The sequence below is a fragment of the Anabrus simplex genome, chromosome 4 (assembly GCF_040414725.1).
Source record: "Anabrus simplex isolate iqAnaSimp1 chromosome 4, ASM4041472v1, whole genome shotgun sequence".
Taxonomy (NCBI): Eukaryota; Metazoa; Arthropoda; class Insecta; order Orthoptera; family Tettigoniidae; genus Anabrus; species Anabrus simplex.
In genome coordinates, this window is record NC_090268.1 from 270,780,314 (window position 1) to 270,804,311 (window position 23,998).

Consider the following 23,998-nt stretch of genomic DNA (forward strand, 5'->3'; position numbering starts at 1 on the left):
AAAAGAAGATAAGGGAGAGAGACCAGTTGCAAGACCAAGAAGAAGGTGGATGGATCAGATATGGAAGGACATTAGAGAAGCTGGATTGGATGTGGCAAAAGTAATTGAGTAGGAAAAGTGGAAGGGCAGAAAGGAGTGGAGTAGGCTTGCTAACCACACCCGGGCACCTGGAGTGGGACACTGCTGATGATGATGATTAATCTATTAGTAATTTAACAGAGTTGACCTTTTCACTTTAGTGTTTTAATCATGAAAGAGGATTCAAAACTTAATTAGTAATTTGTTTTTATGGATTTTAAAATTAATTAAAATCTTATTCTGGAGTTACGTCTATTTTTATTTTAAGTCAGTATATTTGATTTATTATTTTATTAATCCATCTGACCTCAGGGTCCAGATTGTTTTAATTCATTCACACTTCTACCTTGGGACTCATCTGATAAGAACATTTCATTTTCTCGTTATGACTTTATTCATGTGAAAGTCCCATGTTGTGCAACAACTATCGCTAGTGTATACCTTGGAGATACGTAATAACCAAATGAATGGAGAGTTGGTATATAGAAGCCCCAGTGTATAAAGGAAAGGGTGATAGACATAAAGCTGAAAATCACAGGCCAGTCAGTTTAACATGCATTGCAAGTAAGCTTTGGGAAAGCATTCTTCCTTATTATATTAAGATATGTTTGCAAAATTAATAAATGGTTTGGTAGAAGGTAGTTCAGGTTTAGGAAAGGTTATTCCAATGAAGCTCAACTTGTAGGATTCTACCAAGACATAGCAGATATCTTGGATTCAGTAGGTCAAATGGATTATACCGCGATTGACCTGCCTAATGCATTTGATAGGGTGGATCACGGGAGACTACCGGCAAAAATGAGTGCAATAGGACTAGACAAAAGAATGACTGAATGGGTGGCTATATTTCTAGAAAAAAGATCTCGGAGAATTATGAGTAGGCGAAGCTTTACCTAACTCTTGATATAATTAAGATGGGAATTCCTCAAGGCAGTACTATTGGATCTTTATGTTTCCTTATACATATAAATGATATGAGTAAAGGGGCCCATAGACGTGCAATATTATTGCGCAATATCGGGGTTTGTGCAATAAAATTGATAGTGTGTATTTAATATTGAAGGGTTGTGCAGTATATTGTACGTAATCAAGAAAGTTTGAAATATATTGCACAAATCGCAAAATACTGTGCTGTGTGTTAGCAATATTGTGCAATATTCCGTCCTCCCGCCAGTTGGTATCAACAAGCGTTGGAGAAGGTATCGTGATGACAGGCAAAAAGGAGTAGAAAAAGTTTATTTTGGAGTTTATCGAAGTTTACCATGGCCTTCCGGCTCTGTGGAACGTTAAGAGCAAAGCGAGGAGTTCCTCATACAATTCACCATTCATGCGCGGAAAGTTTCGAAAATCATTTGGTTCCCATTTTCTCAGTTCATTGAGTACATTTTCATGAGTGTACTTTTCTCTGTCTAGAAACCACTGTTTGGCCCTTGTGCTTCTTTTCCGTTTCTGCTTCTTTTTGGCACTTACGCCCGCGGCGATCAAAACGCAGCAAAGATCAGTGTCACTCAATATAATCACCAAATAAAATACCGGCATGGACTGACTGTATATTGCAACGCATATTGTACGTCTATGACCGCTTTGCACAATATATTGCACAACTATCAATATTATCTCCGCACGATTCTATTTATTGCACAAACCCGATTTTTGTGCAATAATATTGTACGTCTATAGGCAGCTAACAATATATTGTACAATCCTTTTTGCGCAATAATATCGCGCGTCTATGGGCCCCTTAAAGAAGTGGAATCAGTGATAAGGCTTTTTCCGGACTATGTTATTCTGTATAGAGTAATGAATAAGTTACAGGATTCTGAGCAACTGCAAAATTACCTTGATAATATTGTGAGATGGACAGTACACAACGGTTATGATGAAAAACGGGGTTAAAAGACAGGTTGTGATTTTCACAAATAGGAAAAGTCCTCTCAGTTTCAATTACTGCAATTGATGGGGTGAAAGTTCTTTTGGGAATCATTGTAAGTACCTAGGTGTTAATATAAGGAAAGATCTTCATTGGGGTAATCACATGAATGGGATTGTAAATAAAGGGTACAGATCTCTGCACGTGCTTATGAGGGGGTTTAGGGGTTTTAGTAAGGATGTAAAGGAGAGGGCATATACGTCTCTGGTAAGACCCCAACTAGTATGGTTTCATGTATGGGACCCTCACCGGGATTACTTCATTTGAGAACTGGAAAAAATACTAAGAAAAACAGCTTGATTAGTTCTGGGTGATTTCCGACAAAAGAGTAGCATTACAAAAATGTTGCAAAGTTTGGGCTGGGAAGACTTGCGAGAAAGGAGACGAGGTGCTTGACTTTGTTCCGAGCTGTCATTGGAGAGATGGCATGGAACAACATTAGTAGACGAATAAGTTTGAGTGGTGTCTTTAATAATATGAAGATAAAGTTGGAATTCAAGAGGACAAATAGGGGCAAATACCGTATTTACTCGCGTATTACACCTCTTTTTTTTTTTTTCAGCCAAAAATAGTAAAGGGGGGTCCAATATGCGATAACCTCAAAATTTTGTGCAGTGAACACATGACTTCTAGGCTATAAATGCTATAGATTGTAGTGTAAACATTCTATACTATTCTTCTTATTATTATTTTATGACCACATGGGATTACTTTAGTTAGTCTGTCGTTCAGGTCTCTTTGAAGGGATTGTTTGGGCTTTGCAGTCCTCCCAGTACTTCTTCAGACGCTCCGATCTTCGTGCCCTTTCCTCAGTTGAAAATGTGCGTGTTGTTGGTTTGTTCTGTGTAAGGGTAAAGCGGAGGTTTGTATTCTTGAGTTTTGTATTCAATTTTATTTTATTTGTGGTGTGTTCTGTTGTAAGGCTTATTTCATTCAGATCCTCTCTTACTTCTCTGATCCATTTACATCCTATTGTGGTATTTTTTGAGACGAGATTGTGTTGTACTAGTTGTTTCAGACGTCTCTAATCTTGCATTCTCATGATATGTCCAAATAATCCCAATCTCCTCTTACGCATGGTATCTGTAATGGGTTCTAGCTCTTTGTACACAACTTTGTTAGGTATTAACCGCCACTGTCCACTTTTCTGGTATTTTTTGTTGATGCAGGTTCTTCCAATCCTCCTTTCAATTTTCTGAAGTCTGTCAGTCTTTGATTGTTTATTCAGGTAAAAGGGTGTTTCTGCTGCACATGTAGCTTCCGGTTTTATAACTGCATTGTAGTGTTTTGTTTTTGTATTTATTTTTTGTATTATTTAACAAACTTAGAATGTATTTAAGTTATACTGGCTATTTTCGTCAGAAGGAAGTATTTCTAAACGTAAAAAGACGACAAAGGGTGAACACGACTTTTAGGCCTACGGTACATATAAAAGTCTGTTTTAGTTACTCATATCACGTCATTTGTTACATCTCATTAATTCCTCTGGTGAGGCTGATGGCAGGAAGGGCATACGGCCGTAAAAACTCGCTACAAAAGTTCATCTCACTTCATACTCGACCCCGTAGAAAAAAGGGATAAGGGTATCGTGTTATCATGTAATTAAATATTGATACAAAAGAACTTAATGGCCAGTCATTTGTCTCTGTCAGTTCAGCAGTAGGCCTACCGCACAGTAAACTTGATCACTGCCTTGCGCCGTCAACTTCCCTGCCCTGATGCCTGTGTGTCGGCATTTCAAGTGACATCATCTTCACTGCCATCTCGTCAGTCGCGACAGCCATGCTTCATCCTTTTTGAGCCATGCACTGCAATCGAGAGCATACGAGGTCCCGTCTATTTGAACCTTTTAAAAATAATTTTGTTGCCGACTATAGAGTCTAAACAGTGTTAATCTATTCCCAAATGGTTTCTGGGGATGGTCTCTGATATTCCCAGTTGGTGTATATGTAGCAAAAGCCACTCCTTCCGAATAAAGCCATGCTGTAGAAGGCATGCCAAACCATCAGCTGATAACTAGCGTATGTTATGAGTTGTATTTCCGAATGTAATACATAGGAACAGGAAACATTCTTTTGGTAACTGCGGCTGTTGAAACACAGACCCTTATTTTTAGTACATTTCATGCTTGTTCTCTACATTTAATCACATCAGGATTTACGTAAACAGCTGTCCATGAGATAAGACAGACCACACTGTTATGTTTAGGTTAGGTATATTCTCGCCCTGATAGTGCCAAAAGTTCCTCGACGGAAAGAATAAAAATAAAAAACAGGAAAATATACCGCATTTATGGATATCTACAGGTGTGGCGGTAATGTGTTTTATTGTCATAATGTTTAATTTTGAATGCTTATGGTCTCTTTTTTTATTAACGCATACCGGTACCTCTAGTATGTTTTGTTTGGCACATCCGAAAATCGTTTAAAGTAGGCCTACGTGGGGACATAAAATTATTATTATTTGTTAGATACGTTGGCGAATAAAACAATTGTTTTAATTAGATAGCTTTTATCACAATTTAAACTTACTTCTCTCCAAATATAGGTATACCTATATTCACCCAAGTTAAGAGATATTAAGCGACCACTTTGTTAATGGTTTCGCCTGGTGTATAAATAGCAACAACCGCGAATATTTCTCAACTAAAGTAAATTCGTTTCCTCATCTCGAGGTGGTACAGCTCTTTTTAGACATATCCCCAGTGGAGGGGAGTTACATGTACCGCTTTCACCTCATATCAACCCTCCTGCCATTCGTAAATGTCTGGCAGTACAGTACCGGGAATCAAATTCAGACTTCCGAGAACATACGCTGGCGGATTATTATTAACTACAACACACAGAGATATAGCATGACTGATGCATGCTTACAATGCGCGGGTCGGACACGAAGCTAGGCCTATTCACCTACAGTATTTGTGCGACGTCATCAGAGCTGCAGTAGCAGACCTAAGCTACGGAGGCGGACATTTCTTAACTATAAAACACAGATGTAGGTACCGCATGGATTCGACGCATTTTCATTCCGTAGGTCGTACGGACAAAACTATTCACAAATTTGTGCAATGTCATCAGAGCTGCAATAAGACTTGTACGAGCTTCAAAGCGGAATCATTGTTCTCTGACGAATTACGTTGGGGGGTCTTACAGTACATGCGAGTTTTATGTTTTTCATTTTCTTCATCTCGAAAAGCCAGGGGAGGTCTAATACAAGAGGGGGTCTTAATACATGAGTAAATATGGTATTCATTTATAGGAAGGGGCGTTAGGGATTGGAATAACTTAATAAGGGAGATGTTCAATAAATTTCAATTTCTTTGAAATAATTTAAGAAAAGGCTAGGAAAACAAATGATAGGGAATCTGCCACCTGGGTGACTGCCCTAAATGCAGATCAGTAGTGGTTTGGTTGATTGATTGATAAACTGGTAATTTGAAATCAAATGATCAGTTCGATCTACACCTCCCATTTTCTTTTTATAATCATGAAATACTACCAGTTTCTCAGTTGGTGGCTTGCCAGCGATATTACTCTGAGCATCTAAAATGCTGCCACCTTTATGTTTCATACTCAGCATAACTACAACCCTCTTATGCTCCATGCCAAAAACATAACATTGTCCTTTCTGTAGACTTTGACCTCTCCCTTCTTCATCTTTTCCTTCAGTTTTTCTGGCATACCTTTTCTTGCAGGCATGACAGTGTCTGTAAGAGTGAAACCCATTTTTCCTAACTCATTGGCTAATTCAGGACTTGTAAAATACATACATTGAAATCTCTTGGTGGCTATTTTAGTGCCTTTTACAAGTGACTGACAAAGGTGCAAAACTACTTGAGAGGTATTCAGTAGGTTGCTACCAGGAATAACGATGGACTTGCCAAAATATGGTCAAAAGGAATACATATAACCTGTTGTCATTGATGCTTTCACGGCCCGTACTTACAGACATGATACTGTATAGGCTTTTGGGCTATTGGAAGGGTAATAGGGAGGTACATTCAGGGAAACGGGATGGCCTAGGGAGCAGTGATAAGGGAACAGGGAACTGGAAATCAAGTAGGGATGACATAAAATTGTTAGTGTTGAACTGTAGAAGTATTGTAAAGAAAGGAATAGAATTAAGTAATTTAATAGATATATATTTACCAGATATTGTAATAGGAGTTGAATCATGGCTGAGAAATGATATAATGGATGCAGAAATTTTCTCACGGCACTGGAGTGTGTATCGTAGAGATAGGATAGGAAAGGTGGGAGGGGGAGTTTTCATTCTGGTGAAAGAAGAATTTGTAAGCTACGAAAAAGTTAAAGATGAGACACATGAAATTTTAGGTGTAAGGCTCATTTCTAAACATAATAGGCAACTTGATATATTTGGAGTGTACAGATCGGGAAAGGGTAGCACTGATACGGATTCGGAATTATTTGATAGGATAGTCAGCTATGTGGGAAACGACATGGAAAGAAATGTGATTGTAGCGGGAGATCTGAATTTGCCAGATGTCAATTGGGAAGGAAATGCGAACGACAGGAAGCATGACCAACAAATGGCAAATAAGTTAATATGGGAAGGACAGCTGATTCAGAAAGTGATGGAACCAACCAGAGGGAAAAATATTTTGGATGTGGTGCTGATAAAACCAGATGAGCTCTATAGGGAAACTGAAGTAATAGATGATATTAGTGATCATGAAGCTGTTTTTGTGGTAGTTAAAAATAAATGTGATAGAAAGGAAGGTCTTAAAAGTAGGACTGTTAGGCAGTACCATATGGCTGATAAAGCAGGTATGAGGCAGTTTCTAAAAAGTAACTATGATCGGTGGAAAACGGTAAATAAATATGTAAACAGACTCTGGGATGGGTTTAAAGAAATTGTTGAGGAATGCGAAAACAGGTTTGTACCTTTAAGGGTGGTAAGGAATGGTAAAGACCCACCTTATTATAATATAGAAATAAAGAGAATAAGAAGGAGGTGCAGACTGGAAAGAAATAGAGTTAGAAATGGCTGTGGAAGTAAGGAGAAATTGAAGAAACTTACTAGAAAATTGAATCTAGCAAAGAAGGCAGCTAAGGATAACATGATGGCAAGCATAATTGGCAGTCATACAAATTTTAGTGAAAAATGGAAGGGTATGTATAGGTATTTTAAGGCAGAAACAGGTTCCAAGAAGGACATTCCAGGAATCATTAATGAACAAGGGGAGTGTGTATGTGAGGATCTTCAAAAGGCAGAAGTATTCAGTCAGCAGTATGTAAAGATTGTTGGTTACAAGGATAATGTCGAGATAGAGGAAGAGACTAAGGCCAAAGAAGTAATAAAATTTACGTATGATAACAATGACATTTACAATAAGATACAAAAGTTGAAAACTAGAAAAGCGGCTGGAATTGATCAGATTTCTGGGGATATACTAAAGACAATGGGTTGGGATATAGTACCATATCTGAAGTACTTATTTGATTATTGTTTGGCCGAAGGAGCTATACCAGATGAATGGAGAGTTGCTATAGTAGCCCCTGTGTATAAAGGAAAGGGTGATAGACATAAAGCTGAAAATTACAGGCCAGTAAGTTTGACATGCATTGTATGTAAACTTTGGGAAGGCATTCTTTCTGATTATATTAGACATGTTTGTGAAATTAATAACTGGTTCGATAGAAGGCAGTTCGGTTTTAGGAAAGGTTACTCCACTGAAGCTCAACTTGTAGGATTCCAGCAAGATATAGCAGTTATCTTGGATTCTGAAGGTCAAATGGACTGTATCGTGATTGGCACGTCTAAAGCATTTGATAGGGTGGATCATGGGAGACTACTGGCAAAAATGAGTGCAATTGGACTAGACAAAAGAGTGACTGAATGGGTTGCTATATTTCTAGAAAATAGATCTCAGAGAGTTAGAGTAAGTGAAGCTTTGTCTGACCCTGTAATAGTTGAGAGGGGAGTTCCTCAGGGCAGTGTTATCGGACCTTTGTGTTTTCTTATATATATAAATGATATGAGTAAAGGAGTGGAATCGGAGGTAAGGCTTTTTGCGGATGATGTTATTATCTATAGAGTGATAAATAAGGTACAAGATTGTGAGCAACTGCAACGTGACCTCGAAAATATTGTGAGATGGACAGCAGGCAATGGTATGTTGATAAACGGGGCTAAAAGTCAGGTTGTGAGTTTTACAAATAGGAAAAGTCCTCTCAGTTTTAATTACTGCGTTGATGGGGTGAAAGTTCCTTTTGGGGATCATTGTAAGTATCTAGGTGTTAATATAAGGAAAGATCTTCACTGGGGTAATCACATAAATGGGATTGTAAATAAAGGGTACCGATCTCTGCACATGGTTATGAGGGTGTTTAGGGGTTGTAGTAAGGATGTAAAGGAGAGTGCATATAAGTCTCTGGTAAGACCCCAACTAGAGTATGGTTCCAGTGTATGGGACCCTCACCAGGATTACCTGATTCAAGAACTGGAAAAAATCCAAAGAAAAGCAGCTCAATTTGTTCTGGGTGATTTCCGACAAAAGAGTAGCGTTACAAAAATGTTGCAATGTTTGGGTTGGGAAGAATTGAGAGAAAGAAGAAGAGCTGCTCGACTAAGTGGCATGTTCAACAATAATAAAGGTGTTTTAATTTATTCCACCTATTCAATACTTATATTTTCACTTACAGTTGTTACATAATTAAATTCTTGGTTACATGGGACATGTTTCGCCCTCAATTAAGGGCATCTTCAGCCTAAATACAATAATCAAAAATACAACTAAATTAAAAGTGGAAGTTAAATACAATCATCAAAAATACAACTAAAATAAAAAGTGGAAGTTAAAAGTTTAGTCTGTTATTAAAATTCGGAACAATAAAAATGTGAAAAATGATAAAATAAAAAGATGCTAATGGAAAACTGTCTTATGATTAAACTATAATCTTGTCGGAGACTAAAACTTCTATTAAAATTCTAATTAAAACAGTTCATATAAAATATTGGAAAATCAAAGTGGTAGTAATAAAATGCCAACGACATGAGGGCGTGTACACAAGCATAGACTTGATTGTCATGAATACAATCTTTTCAAGGCCGCTGATGAAATTCGTAGCAAGTAAGGCAGAAGCGTCTATTGAAAAATTGTAAGAGGCCATTAACACCGGTAGGTAATAAAATGGCTGAATCCTTGCCAGAAAATGTCAAGATGCAGAAATAAGTTTTCTGAAAGAGAAGGAAAAGAAGAAATAAGAAATTGAACGTAAGGAGAGAATTCAGTCTTACATAATTTTGAAACAGATGAGGACTTACATGTAAGTGGAAGTTGTTATTTGTTAACTACTGTTGAGTTGGTTGCTGCCCGTCTGTTGGCTCTGAGTCTGGTGTTATAACTGTGCTGCAGAGGCGGTAGTGAACTGGGAGGGGAAGGAATAGGGGAGTGAGGAAGGGAGGAGAGGATGGGTGGAGTCAAATGTGACGAGGCTGACAAAGGGGCGGAGTCAACTGCATTGCTGGAAGTAGGCCTAATATCTGTAGGTATGGAAGGAGTATTAGGGTTTGAAGAATTAAATATATTAGGTATCCTAAATTTATTCGAACTAACTGACTTTAATAATTCCGGCATTAATTCATGTAGCATACTTTTATTGTCCGTGGTTTCATTGAGATTCGTTTGCTTATTGTACGTCTGATCTAAATAGATGTATAAACTTTCTAATTCGTTCAGCATTCTTCCTTTTTGTATGTTTCTAATTATCGCTAAGTCTTTCTCTATGGATTCAAATCTGTGACCAGTCTCCCTCATATGCAAACTCATCGCTGAGTATTTCCTATGTTTTTCCGCGTTAACATGTTCCATGTATCTTGTCATAAAATTTCTCCCAGTCTGTCCAACATATGAAAAATTACACTGAGTACATTTAAGTCTGTATACTCCCGATCCTAAATAACGATTCTTATCATAATTAACTTTTTTATGATTAAAGAATATGGACTGGTTAGTATTAGCAGTTCTAAATGCTATATTAAAATTATGTTTCTTGAATATGCTAGTAATCTGGTGTATAGCTGGATTATTAAAAGTGAATGTAGCATACTCAGTTTTTTTGGTCTTTTCTGGTATCAGATTCGTAGATAATTTGTTCTTAATTTTATTGATTAATTTGTTGATCATTTCTATTTTGAAACCATTTTGTTTAGCGAGGTATCTAATATAATTTAATTCTTTCTTCAAATTCTTGGGAGATAGAGGGATTCTAAGTGCTCTATAAATTAGACTGTGAAAAGATGCTTGTTTATGTGAACTCGGGTGTAAAGAGGAATTGTTTATAGTTGTAGATGATTGTGTCGGTTTTCTAAATATTTCGAAATCAAAAGTGTTAACCTTACGCGTAACTGTTATATCTAGAAAATTCAATGAGTTATCGACTTCGTCCTCTCTCGTGAATTTCAAATTAGGTTCGATTTCATTTAATTTATTTAAGATTTCTTGACTATTAGTGACATCTTTGTTTATGATTACAAATGTATCATCTACATATCTCAACCATAAATCTATTCCTTTAATTTTTGCTATTATTTCATTGTGTTCGATTGAATCCATAAATATGTCGGCAAGGATGCCCGATATTGGGTCACCCATTGCTAATCCATTCTGTTTATAAATATTATTGTTAAATGTGAAGTAATTATTGTCTAATACGAACTTTAACAATCTAGTGAATTCTTCTACTTCCATTTTACTAAGATTACTGTGTTTACAAATATTATCATGAATGATATTAAGAGTTTTATCTGTCGGAATATTCGGGAACATATTCACTACGTCATACGAACACATCATCTGGTTTGGAAGTACGCCAAATCCAAGCAAAATGTCACACAAGTCAATGGAATTTCTTAATGGTTGTTTATTATAAAAAGTGTAATGTCTTTTCAAAAAATTGTGAATGTATTTGGAGACTTTATACGTGGGAGAATTACGGCAATTGATAATCGGACGAATCGGAATATCTTTTTTATGTATTTTGGGCATAGCTCTGGTTTCCGGGAGCCTAGGATTCATATTGACAAGTTTTAATTGTTCTTGTTCAGTAAAGAGAGATGTGAATCTTTTAAGTAAGGCTTTTAAGTTGCGTTGAATTTTAGCTCGCGGATTTTTTGTTACTAATGTGTATTTGTTATTATCAAAAAATTCTTCAGTTTTCTTGATATATGTATCTTTATCCATCAAAACGATCGCACCCCCCTTGTCGGCCTTGGTTACTATAATATTGTTATCTTCAATTTTCGATTTCATGTTTTTTATTGTTTTCTGTTGTTTGGGATCAAAATTGGAATAAATTTATTTAGCCAGTCTGGGTAATTTCTTCTTTAACTCCAATCTTACTTCGTCTTGTACATCGCGTGGGAGTTTTGATATGTTCGCCTCCGCTTCTGCAACTGTGTTAATGATATCTATTTCTCTATCTTTATTAGGCCAATTGTATTTTGGACCCCTTTTAAGTAGGTCATTCTCTCCTTCCGTAAATTTTACCTTGGTCAAGTTAACTACCGTGGGAGTAACATTGTCCGATGGGCCCTTAATTTGTTCTTGTTTCGTTTGTTTACTACGACGTATTTGTGTGTCTATTAAATGATTCAATTTCTTATTCAATGTATCCTGTTTCTTACTAAGTGCGTATGTTAATTTGTGTTCCATGTGTTGATAAAAAGACTGCCATTCTAATGGGGCTAAATCCTGAGTCACCGCTAAGTGAACGTTATATAATTGCAAATTCAATTTGGATTTCTTCCTGTAATATGGCTTGATTTCATTTTTAAGCCATAATTCATTTACCTTATTTTGGGTTACATTATGGCTTGGATTGCGGTGCGATCGTTTTGATGGATAAAGATACATATATCAAGAAAACTGAAGAATTTTTTGATAATAACAAATACACATTAGTAACAAAAAATCCGCTAGCTAAAATTCAACGCAACTTAAAAGCCTTACTTAAAAGATCCACATCTCTCTTTACTGAACAAGAACAATTAAAACTTGTCAATATGAATCCTAGGCTCCCGGAAACCAGAGCTATGCCCAAAATACATAAAAAAGATATTCCGATTCGTCCGATTATCAATTGCCGTAATTCTCCCACGTATAAAGTCTCCAAATACATTCACAATTTTTTGAAAAGACATTACACTTTTTATAATAAACAACCATTAAGAAATTCCATTGACTTGTGTGACATTTTGCTTGGATTTGGCGTACTTCCAAACCAGATGATGTGTTCGTATGACGTAGTGAATATGTTCCCGAATATTCTGACAGATAAAACTCTTAATATCATTCATGATAATATTTGTAAACACAGTAATCTTAGTAAAATGGGAGTAGAAGAATTCACTAGATTGTTAAAGTTCGTATTAGACAATAATTACTTCACATTTAACAATAATATTTATAAACAGAATGGATTAGCAATGGGTGACCCAATATCGGGCATCCTTGCCGACATATTTATGGATTCAATCGAACACAATGAAATAATAGCAAAAATTAAAAGGAATAGATTTATGGTTGAGATATGTAGATGATACATTTGTAATCATAAACAAAGATGTCACTAATAGTCAAGAAATCTTAAATAAATTAAATGAAATCGAACCTAATTTGAAATTCACGAGAGAGGACGAAGTCGATAACTCATTGAATTTTCTAGATATAACAGTTACGCGTAAGGTTAACACTTTTGATTTCGAAATATTTAGAAAACCGACAAGTCAATGGAATTTCTTAATGGTTGTTTATTATAAAAAGTGTAATGTCTTTTACAACTATAAACAATTCCTCTTTACACCCGAGTTCACATAAACAAGCATCTTTTCACAGTCTAATTTATAGAGCACTTAGAATCCCTCTATCTCCCAAGAATTTGAAGAAAGAATTAAATTATATTAGATACCTCGCTAAACAAAATGGTTTCAAAATAGAAATGATCAACAAATTAATTAATAAAATTAAGAACAAATTATCTACGAATCTGATACCAGAAAAGACCAAAAAAACTGAGTATGCTACATTCACTTTTAATAATCCAGCTATACACCAGATTACTAGCATATTCAAGAAACATAATTTTAATATAGCTTTTAGAACTACTAATACTAACCAGTCCATATTCTTTAATCATAAAAAAGTTAATTATGATAAGAATCGTTATTTAGGATCGGGAGTATACAGACTTAAATGTACTCAGTGTAATTTTTCATATGTTGGACAGACTGGGAGAAATTTTATGACAAGATACATGGAACATGTTAATGCGGAAAAACATAGGAAATACTCAGCGATGAGTTTGCATATGAGGGAGACTGGTCACAGATTTGAATCCATAGAGAAAGACTTAGCGATAATTAGAAACATACAAAAAGGAAGAATGCTGAACGAATTAGAAAGTTTATACATCTATTTAGATCAGACGTACAATAAGCAAACGAATCTCAATGAAACCACGGACAATAAAAGTATGCTACATGAATTAATGCCGGAATTATTAAAGTCAGTTAGTTCGAATAAATTTAGGATACCTAATATATTTAATTCTTCAAACCCTAATACTCCTTCCATACCTACAGATATTAGGCCTACTTCCAGCAATGCAGTTGACTCCGCCCCTTTGTCAGCCTCGTCACATTTGACTCCACCCATCCTCTCCTCCCTTCCTCACTCCCCTATTCCTTCCCCTCCCAGTTCACTACCGCCTCTGCAGCACAGTTATAACACCAGACTCAGAGCCAACAGACGGGCAGCAACCAACTCAACAGTAGTTAACAAATAACAACTTCCACTTACATGTAAGTCCTCATCTGTTTCAAAATTATGTAAGACTGAATTCTCTCCTTACGTTCAATTTCTTATTTCTTCTTTTCCTTCTCTTTCAGAAAACTTATTTCTGCATCTTGACATTTTCTGGCAAGGATTCAGCCATTTTATTACCTACCGGTGTTAATGGCCTCTTACAATTTTTCAATAGACGCTTCTGCCTTACTTGCTACGAATTTCATCAGCGGCCTTGAAAAGATTGTATTCATGACAATCAAGTCTATGCTTGTGTACACGCCCTCATGTCGTTGGCATTTTATTACTACCACTTTGATTTTCCAATATTTTATATGAACTGTTTTAATTAGAATTTTAATAGAAGTTTTAGTCTCCGACAAGATTATAGTTTAATCATAAGACAGTTTTCCATTAGCATCTTTTTATTTTATCATTTTTCACATTTTTATTGTTCCGAATTTTAATAACAGACTAAACTTTTAACTTCCACTTTTTATTTTAGTTGTATTTTTGATGATTGTATTTAACTTCCACTTTTAATTTAGTTGTATTTTTGATTATTGTATTTAGGCTGAAGATGCCCTTAATTGAGGGCGAAACATGTCCCATGTAACAAAGAATTTAATTATGTAACAACTATAAGTGAAAATATAAGTATTGAATAGGTGGAATAAATTAAAACACCTTTATTATTGTTGAACTGTTAAAACATTTTCAATACGGACCTAAAATGAGGTTTATAACATGTAAGTGGTATGTTCCGAGCTGTCAGCGGAGAGATGGCGTGGAATGACATTAGTAGACGAATAGGTTTGAATGGCGTCTATAAAAGTAGGAAAGATCACAATATGAAGATAAAGTTGGAATTCAAGAGGACAAACTGGGGCAAATATTCATTTATAGGAAGGGGAGTTAGGGATTGGAATAACTTACCAAGGGAGATGTTCAATAAATTTCCAATTTCTTTGAAATCATTTCGGAAAAGGCTAGGAAAGCAACAGATAGGGAATCTGCCACCTGGGCGACTGCCCTAAATGCAGATCAGTATTGATTGATTGATTGAAGAAAATAAGGTGAAATTCTTTATGTTTCGCAGAGAAACGTGCTCTCTGTGTCATCAGAAGGAAATCTCGACTGTCCACGAGAAATGCTACTTAAACAATGACTTTTTGAAATTTAGACGTTATAATAGAAGTGGAAATAGTGCGTTCATTTGTCACCAGATAGCTCAATTTATTTCTTATAACCGCACTTTAATACGGAACAAAAATGAAATTTGTAGCTTATACTTTCCAAAAAATGGCATGCACATGTACCACTCCTTTGTAAAATAACCCTTCATATCAAATCTAGGATGCAGACCGATCTTTATAATCATGCCCAGTAGGGCCTTGACATCACTGTTCTCAATATGGACCTACTTCCTGTACCAAAAATGTGGTGATGTTTTTGTTGCCACTTTCATATCACCATATAGGTTAGTTTTGTTTCAAATGTACGTTTTCATTTCATCACCAAAGACAAGGTGAAAGTACACTATAGGTGGTATGTCGGCATCAAAATTATTTGGAAGGTTCATGGAATGATGCGTGAAGACAATGAAAGTCAATGTGTAAACAGGTCTAGGATAGTACCGAGAAATATCGCGGAAAGCAGGCATACCTTGAAATACTGCACTTGTATCTGCATCACAACTGCCCACATCTCCATCAATTTCACTATCACTTGATACTGAACCTTCAATCCCTTCAATACTGTCCTCAAAAATCACTGTAATCACTATCCAATTCATCCAAAAACCTTGATATCGTAGCAACATTTTAATCATACAAGCCCGCCATTTCACCATTTATTTACATCAGCCGATACTGTCAAATTCAAGTGCCTATCAAACCAATGCTGAAAAATATAAATGCAATGCTTTACATAGTCATTTCCAGTTCCAGGTGCGTTCATAAATGTTATCTAACACCTTTCTGCAATCTACCATAATTATCTGTAAATTTATGCTAGCCTGTAATATAAAACAAAAGCTTAAAGTTTTCCACCTATTCAATACTATTTATTGTAAACTAAAAAAGTTACATATATTTGATGAAACTAGTTTCGGTCCTGCTAGAGACCATCATCAGTCAAAATCATTGAAGTTTAGGCAAGACATGAATTACAGATGGATAAAATTTATGAAGCAAGCATGTGTTATTGCAAGACCGAAACTAGTTTCATCAAATATATGTACCTTTTTTCTAGGTTACAATAAATAGTACTGAATATGTGGAAACCTTTTAGCTTTTGTTTTATATTATGTTGCTCTTCAATAAAGAATAATATGAATTTTATTACCTATGATTATGCTAGCCTGCGGAATATTCTGTAGACGACCAGCCAGAGCAGGAATTATGTTGCAGAATATATCATAAATGACACACAAGGAAAAAGTGCTAGCGTGGAATATTCCGTATAAGACACAAAAAGGGTTAAACATCATAGTGAACAATCACTTTCCTCTTGCATCTTCTTTAAAATTTTCTACCTGTTACAGCTTGTAAACAATATCAAAATGGTTCAATTTATATCCTACCTACCTTACAGATCGAAGTTGTAATGGTTCAGCATTTTACAATGAAGTGTTAGGTAGAAAGTGAAATGTACTTACTGTATATTATCCTCCCCATCAGTGAATTCATCTTCATGGAAGCCATAATTTTCTATAAATTGAGGAGAAATCTGCTGCATCTGGAAACCTGTAAAAACCTGAAAAGGAAACTATTGTTTGACAACGTTCAATTGATAGAAATAATTATACATATACAAGTGACTAACAAACCATACCAACAAAGAGGATGGAGAAACAAACATGTCCATGATACAATAATGAATGCAAAATGAAGTGAAAGTTGCTTTAAAGTTATTCCTTAGAGCAGTATATTCAGATAATTCATCCATCTATAGTACGTTTTTACTCTAACAGTTCATGTATTGCATTAAGGTAAAACGAACATAACTTCACATTTGGTTTAAGTCTACAACGGACTGTTCAATTAAACATTAGCTAATGTACCCGTGCTTTGCTATGGAATTCTACACTGTACACAGAATTCTAGATGAAGTAGTGTACCGGTACAAGTTGTAAGATTACCATATTTGCTTGCATATAACTCACCACCACGTATATCTCGCACTCCATTTTTAACATTTGAAATTGCAGGAAAAAATCCCCACACATAACTCACGTTAATTTCTGACATCATAAAGACGTTTGGTACACACACGAAATGAAGTTTGGGTATTCCGTGGATGTGCCTACATTAAATATCAGGACTGTACCAATGGCTGTTACAGTACTTTGTACATGACAATACAAGACAAAGTTGTTGTTGCTTCTTCTTCTTATTATTATTATTATTGCTATTTGTTTTACGTCCTACCGACACAGATAGGTCTTATGGCGACGATGGGACAGGAAAGGCCTAGGAATGGGAGGGAAGCGGCCGTGGCGTTAATTAAGGTACAGCCCCAGCATTTGCCTGGTGTGAAAATGGGAAACCATGGAAAACCATCTTCAGGGCTGCCGACAGTGGGGTTCGAACCCACTATCTCCCGGATACGAGCTCACAGCTGCGTGCTCCTAACCGCACAGCCAACTCGCCCAGTGTGTTTCTTTCTACCTGCAGAATAGTTGAGGCTAGCCGTTGTAACAAAAATACCTAACTCACAAACCCCTGCCCCACGGCCGCATTCCTAGGCAGTCAGTCACACTCAGCCATCCCTCTCCCTCGTCTGTCTTTGTCAATATGCTTATCACTACCCGTCCAGCAGAGCTGATCACATGAACTGAGAGTGTTTCCCTGTCCAGACAGTCAAGTTATCATGATATTAGGTATCGTCCATCTGTCGTATTGTCGACAAGTACCAGTATTCCGTCTTCACATTTCATCGATGTTTCTCAGTTAAGTTTTCCTGTGTAGGTCAACCTTTAAGTTATGGAGAAACGTCGGAGTTATACGGCTGGGTTTAAACTCAGAGTGATAAAAGGTGCTGAAGAACATGGTAACAGAGCTGCCGGTCTAGAATTCAGTGTTACAGAGTTAAATGTTCGTAACTGGCATAAACAGAAAGCTGCGCTAGAAACCACCAACCAAAAACTGGTAAGTTTCTTGAGCTGGAGGACGAAGACTAGGTCCGTACAGTGTGAGGAGTTCAGCCAGGAGCACTGCTTCGATGCCCAGCAATGCTACTGTGGGACAGTTTCTCCGGACACTTGGTGGAAGCCACGAACAAATGTCTTCAGGAAATGAAAACTGATCTCGTAAATCCTGATGGACTCTCACATTGTCTACAGCCCTTAGATGTTTCCATCAACGAGCCCTTCGGACAACATACATACGTAAATTGTACGCCAAACAGATGGAAGTAGGGGAGCATGAGCTGACGCCAGTAAGCAAAATAAAGAGCCCGTCAGCTGAACTCGTGTGTGATTGGGTTATGCAGGTATGGGTTATGGTGTCGACAGACATTATTGTGAAGAGTTTCTTGAAGACGGGCATCGCAAATGCGTTGGACAGAGTCAGGATGATGCAGTATAGCATGGTGACCAGAACAATGCACGCGAGAATAGCTCAGAAATTGAAGGCAGTGACAATGAATAGGGTAAGTATGCCAGTTGTCTTGTTTCAATAGCCTAATGCAAATTTTATGTTTTTTCGGGAATACGATCTTTTACACACAATCCCCGCATATATCACGCGCCGAAAATGTTCACAATTATTTTTGGTCAAAAAAGTGAGTGTTATATGATGCATGACTAGGAGAGCCGACCCCCAATTAGAAATGGAAAAGGTTCTGACAGAGGAAGAAGATTGCTGGTTTGTAATGAAAGTCAAGCTGTTTGTAGGGATGAAGAGGTCTATTGTCAAAGCAACAGAGACAGATGCAGCTACATGTGTTGAGAGTTGTTGGTTCTGATTCCCAAAGAATGCATGTGATCCCCTGGGAAACCACATATTCCTTACAGGAGCACAGTACAATAGTACAAAATTCTGAACTTTATTTCCACTTTTGATGCAATATGATATGATTAAACATCTAGAGTACCCCCAACTAGCAACTAACTAGTTGCTAGACTCCACAAATCATTATCAAATGGTGTTCATAAACAATATTTCTGGACTGTTGTAAAAGCTTTTATGGTTCGTGGTGTGGGTTACTGTAGTCACATCCTAGTTCATGAACCATGGGCAAATGCTGAGTGGTCTAGAAAGTGGTCCTGAGAGTCGAGATACCATTTGCTATGGAATGGAAGTGGACAATGAGATAGGAAAGGCCTAGGAGTTGGAAGGAAGCGGCCGAGGCCTTAATTAAGGTACAGCCCCAGCATTTGCCTGGTGTGAAAATGGGAAACCACAGAAAACCATCTTCAAGGCTGCTGACAGTGGTATTTGAACCTACTATCTCCCGGATGCAAGCTCGCAGCCGCATGCCCCTGACCGCACGGCCAACTCACCTAGTGTGAGAAGATTCAGCAGCTGGGGAATTAGGATGAGAATTGACTCTAGTGTATTCACCATGTGAGGGTGCACGTAAGGAAGAAGCTGAGTTTTTTAAAGCATTGAGTGACATCGTATTCAGGGTCAACAGCAAGGATAGGATAGTGCTAATAGGTGATTTCAATGCGAGAGTTGGAAATAGAACTGAAGATATGGGAAGGTGATGGGTAAATGTGGGGAAGATACGGAAGCTAATAGAAGTGGGAAGTGTTTACACGACTTCTGTGCTAGTATTATTATTTAGCATGTGGCATAAAAACTACATATATACAATTGAATATATTACAATAACAAGAAAACTATCAGGATGTCCAGCACTTCCAACCACTCTGATGGTATAAAGAAATCAGCCCAGTTACCAGAGTAAGCACGTAGTTTGCAGCTGCCAATTATGTCAGCGATGGTTTGCTGTGGAACACCACAGTCACATTCCGGTGACGTTATGCAGTTTCACTTGTAGAGTGAGTCCCTGCATCATCCATGGCCTGTCCGAACTCTGTTAAGAGTGACCAACTGCCTGTGCGGTAATGAAATCCACTAATAATTTGTGCAACAGAAAACATGTTGTGAAGGGACAAGTCTGATGATTCCCAGCGGTCTTTCCAAACTTTGACAGCATTAAAATTGTTGCAGGCAACACGCAAAGGTTGATGTTGCTAACGTCCGTAGGTATAACCTTAAAGTACCCTATTTTACAAGTTGCTTTACGTTGCACCAACACAGATAGGTCTTATGGTGATGATGGGAGAGGAAAGGGATAGGAGTGGGAAGGAAGCAGCCATGGCCTTAATTAAGATATAGTCCCAGAATTTGCCTGGTGTGGAAATGGGAAACCACGGAAAACAATCTTCGGGGCTGCCGACAGTGGGGTTCGAACCCACTATCTGCCAAATACTGGATACTGGCCGCACTTAAGCGACTGCAACTATCGAGCTCGGTCCTCCCGAATGTAAGCTCACAGCTGGGCACCCCTAACCACACAGCCAACTTGCTCAGTAGAGATCCATAATAGACTATATTCCAACCGACTTTGAATTCAGGAAATCTTTTGGGAATGTGTTTTTTAACCCATTGAGCCCTGCATATTTGTTGGATTGAAACTGCATTGGCGCTGGGATTATTTTGGAGGAAATATAGTGCCGCTTCATATCATCAGAAATTTCTTAGTTACAAGACCATTAAAGATTTAAATATACATGAACACAAAAGGCTTCCATACCACAAACTGCGGAACAAGAATACAGTAAAACACTTTATTTTATTATCATCACGGGACTGTAGGCCTACTCAGTCCGCCTGCTGAGCTGTAACCCAGTTTTCTCTTTGCACTTTCTCTTCGATTTCCACATCTATTTGTTATTCAGGAGCATTGCTCACACTAGTACTAATACATACATACATACATACATACATACATACATACATACATACATACATTATCATTATAGACTGTTATGCCTTTCAGCGTTCAGTCTGCAAGCCTCTGAGAATTTACTAAACGTCGCCACAATCCTCGATTTGCAACTAGTGTTGTGGCCTCATTTAGTTCTATACCTCATATCTTTAAATCGTTAGAAACAGAGTCTAACCATCGTCGTCTTGGTCTCCCTCTACTTCTCTTACCCTCCATAACAGAGTCCATTATTCTCCTAGGTAACCTATCCTCCTCCATTCGCCTCACATGATCCCACCACCAAAGCTGGTTTATGCGTACAGCTTCATCCATCGAGTTCATTCATAAATTAGCCTTTATCTCCTCATTCCGAGTTCCCTCCTGCCATTGTTCCCACCTGTTTGTACCAGCAATCATTCTTGCTACTTTCATGGTTGTTACTTCTAACTTATGAATAAGATATCCTGAGTCCACCCAGCTTTCGCTCCCATAAAGCAAAGTTGGTCTGAAAACAGACCGGTGTAAAGATAGTTTCGTCCGAGAGCTGACTTCCTTCTTACAGAATACTGCTGATCGCAACTGCGAGCTCGCTGCATTAGCTTTACTACACCTTGATTCAATCTCACTTACTATATTACCATCCTGGGAAAACACACAACCTAAATACTTGAAATTATCGACCTGTTCTAGCTTTGTATCACCAATCTGACATTCAATTCTGTTGGATTTCTTACCTACTGACATCAATTTAGTCTTCGAGAGGCTAATTTTCATAGCATACTCATTGCACCTATTTTCAAGTTCCAAGATGTTAGACTGCAGGCTTTCGGCACAGTCTGCCATTAAGACCAAGTCGTCAGCATAGGCCAGGCTGCTTACTACATTTCCACCTAACTGAATCCCTCCCTGCCATTTTATACCTTTCAGCATATGATCCATGTATACTACAAACAGCAAAGGTGAAAGATTACAGTCTTGTCTAACTCCTGTAAGTACCCTGAACCAAGAACTCATTCTACCATCAATTCTCACTGAAGCCCAATTGTCAACATAAATGCCTTTGATTGATTTTAATAATGTACCTTTAATTCCATAGTCCCCCAGTATAGCGAACATCTTTTCCCTCGGTACCCTGTCATATGCTTTCTCTAGATCTACGAAACATAAACACAACTGCCTATTCTTCTCGTAGCATTTTTCAGTTACCTGGCGCATACTGAAAATCTGATCCTGACAGCCTCTCTGTGGTCTGAAACCACACTGGTTTTCATCCAACTTCCTCTCAACGACTGATCGCACCCTCCCTTCCAAGATGCCTGTGAATACATTGCCTGGTATACTAATCAATGAGATACCTCGATAGTTGTTGCAATCCTTCCTGTTCCCTTACTTATAGATAGGTGCAATTACTGCTTTTGTCCACTCTGAAGGTACCTTACCAACTCTCCACGCTAATTTTACTACTCTATGAAGCCATTTCATCCCTGCCTTCCCACTATACTTCACCATTTCAGGTCTAATTTCATCTATTCCTGCTGCGTTATGACAATGGAGTTTATTTACTATCCTTTCCACTTCCTCAAGCATAATTTCACCAACATCATTTTCCTCCTCCCCATGAGCTTGACTGTTTGCAACACCACCATGATGATTTCCTTTTACATTGAGAAGATGTTCAAAATATTCCCTCCACCTCTCCAGTGATTCCCTGGGATCTGTTATGAGTTCACCTGAATTACTCAAAACACTGTTCATTTCCTTTTTCCCTCCCTTCCTAAGATTCTTTATTACTGTCCAGAAAGGTTTCCCTGCTGCTTGACCTAGCCTTTCCAGGTTATTACCAAAATCTTCCCACGACTTCTTTTTGGATTCAACAACTATTTGTTTCGCTCTGTTTCTTTCATCTACATACAAATCCCTGTCTGCCTCGGCCCTTGTTTGGAGCCATTTCTGATAAGCCTTCTTTTTACGTTTACAGGCTGCTCTCACTTCATCATTCCACCAAGATGTTCGCCTTTTCCCATCTTTACACACACTTGTTCCTAGGCATTCCCTTGCTGTTTCTACTACAGCATCCCTGTATGCCACCCATTCACTTTCTATATCCTGAACCTGCTTACTGTCTACTGTTCGAAACTTCTCACTAATCATATCCATGTACTTCTGTCTAATTTCCTCGTCCTGGAGATTTTCTACCCTTATTCGTTTGCAGACAGATTTCACTTTCTCTACCCTAGGCCTAGAGATACTTAGTTCACTACAGATCAGATAATGGTCTGTATCATTGAAAAATCCCCGAAAAACTCGTACATTCCTAAAAGATTTCCTGAATTCAAAGTCTGTTAAGATATAGTCTATTATGGATCTGGTACCCCTAGCCTCCCATGTGTAGCCATATGCTTGAAGAATGTATTCGTAACAGCTAAACCCATACTAGCACAGAAGTCCAGCAAACGCTTCCCATTCCCATTAGCTTACATATCTTCCCCACATTTACCAATCACCCTTTCTTATCCTTCAGTTCTATTCCCAACTCTCGCATTGAAATCGCCCATTAGCACTATTCTATCCTTGCTGTTCACCCTGACCACGATGTCACTCAATGCTTCATAAAACTTGTCAACTTCATCCTCATCTGCACCCTCACATGGTGAATACACGGACACAATTCTTGTCCTAATTCCTCCCAATGACAAATCTACCCACATCATTCGCTCACTTACGTGCCTAACAGAAACTATGTTGCGTGCAATGGTATTTCTGATAAAGAGCCCTACCCCAGACTCTGCCCTTCCCTTTCTAACACCCGTCAAGTACACTTTATAATCTCCTATCTCTTCCTCCTTATCTCCCCTTACCCAAATATCACTTACTCCTAGCACATCCAGATGCATCCTCTTTGCTGACTCAGCAAGTTCTACCTTCTTTCTTCCATAAGCCCCATTAATATTGATAGCTCCCCATCGAATTCCATTTCGTTCGCCAAGTTGTTTCCAAGGAGTCCCTCGCCTGTCAAATGGGAGTGGGACTCCATTACTCCCATACGTCTGAGGCTTGCTTAAAGTGTTCTGAGCTCGGTAAATTCATGAAGCAGGATGCTGCCCTACTTGCACATAGTCCAAGTGAGGATCTCTCCTCTAACGTGTTATGGACCACCAGTGAATTGTGTAGTCCTAGCCGCCTGAGCACGAGGAGGGCCACGACTCAGAATATGTCCAAGATGCCCACTCCCATTCCATAGC

General features: G+C 37.9%; 1 protein-coding gene across 5 annotated transcripts in view; it reads right to left on the reverse strand.

The window, feature by feature from the left end:
* The window catches only part of fmt (phosphatase 6 regulatory subunit 1-like protein fmt), a 516,745-nt gene that overhangs the window by 265,647 nt on the left and 227,100 nt on the right, over nucleotides 1-23,998 (reverse strand). For all 5 annotated transcript variants that reach the window (XM_067145523.2, XM_067145524.2, XM_067145526.2 and 2 more), the window contains exon 14: nucleotides 16,474-16,571. In XM_067145523.2, the coding sequence (XP_067001624.1) occupies nucleotides 16,474-16,571 (98 nt within the window). The remainder of the gene's footprint in view (nucleotides 1-16,473; nucleotides 16,572-23,998) is intronic.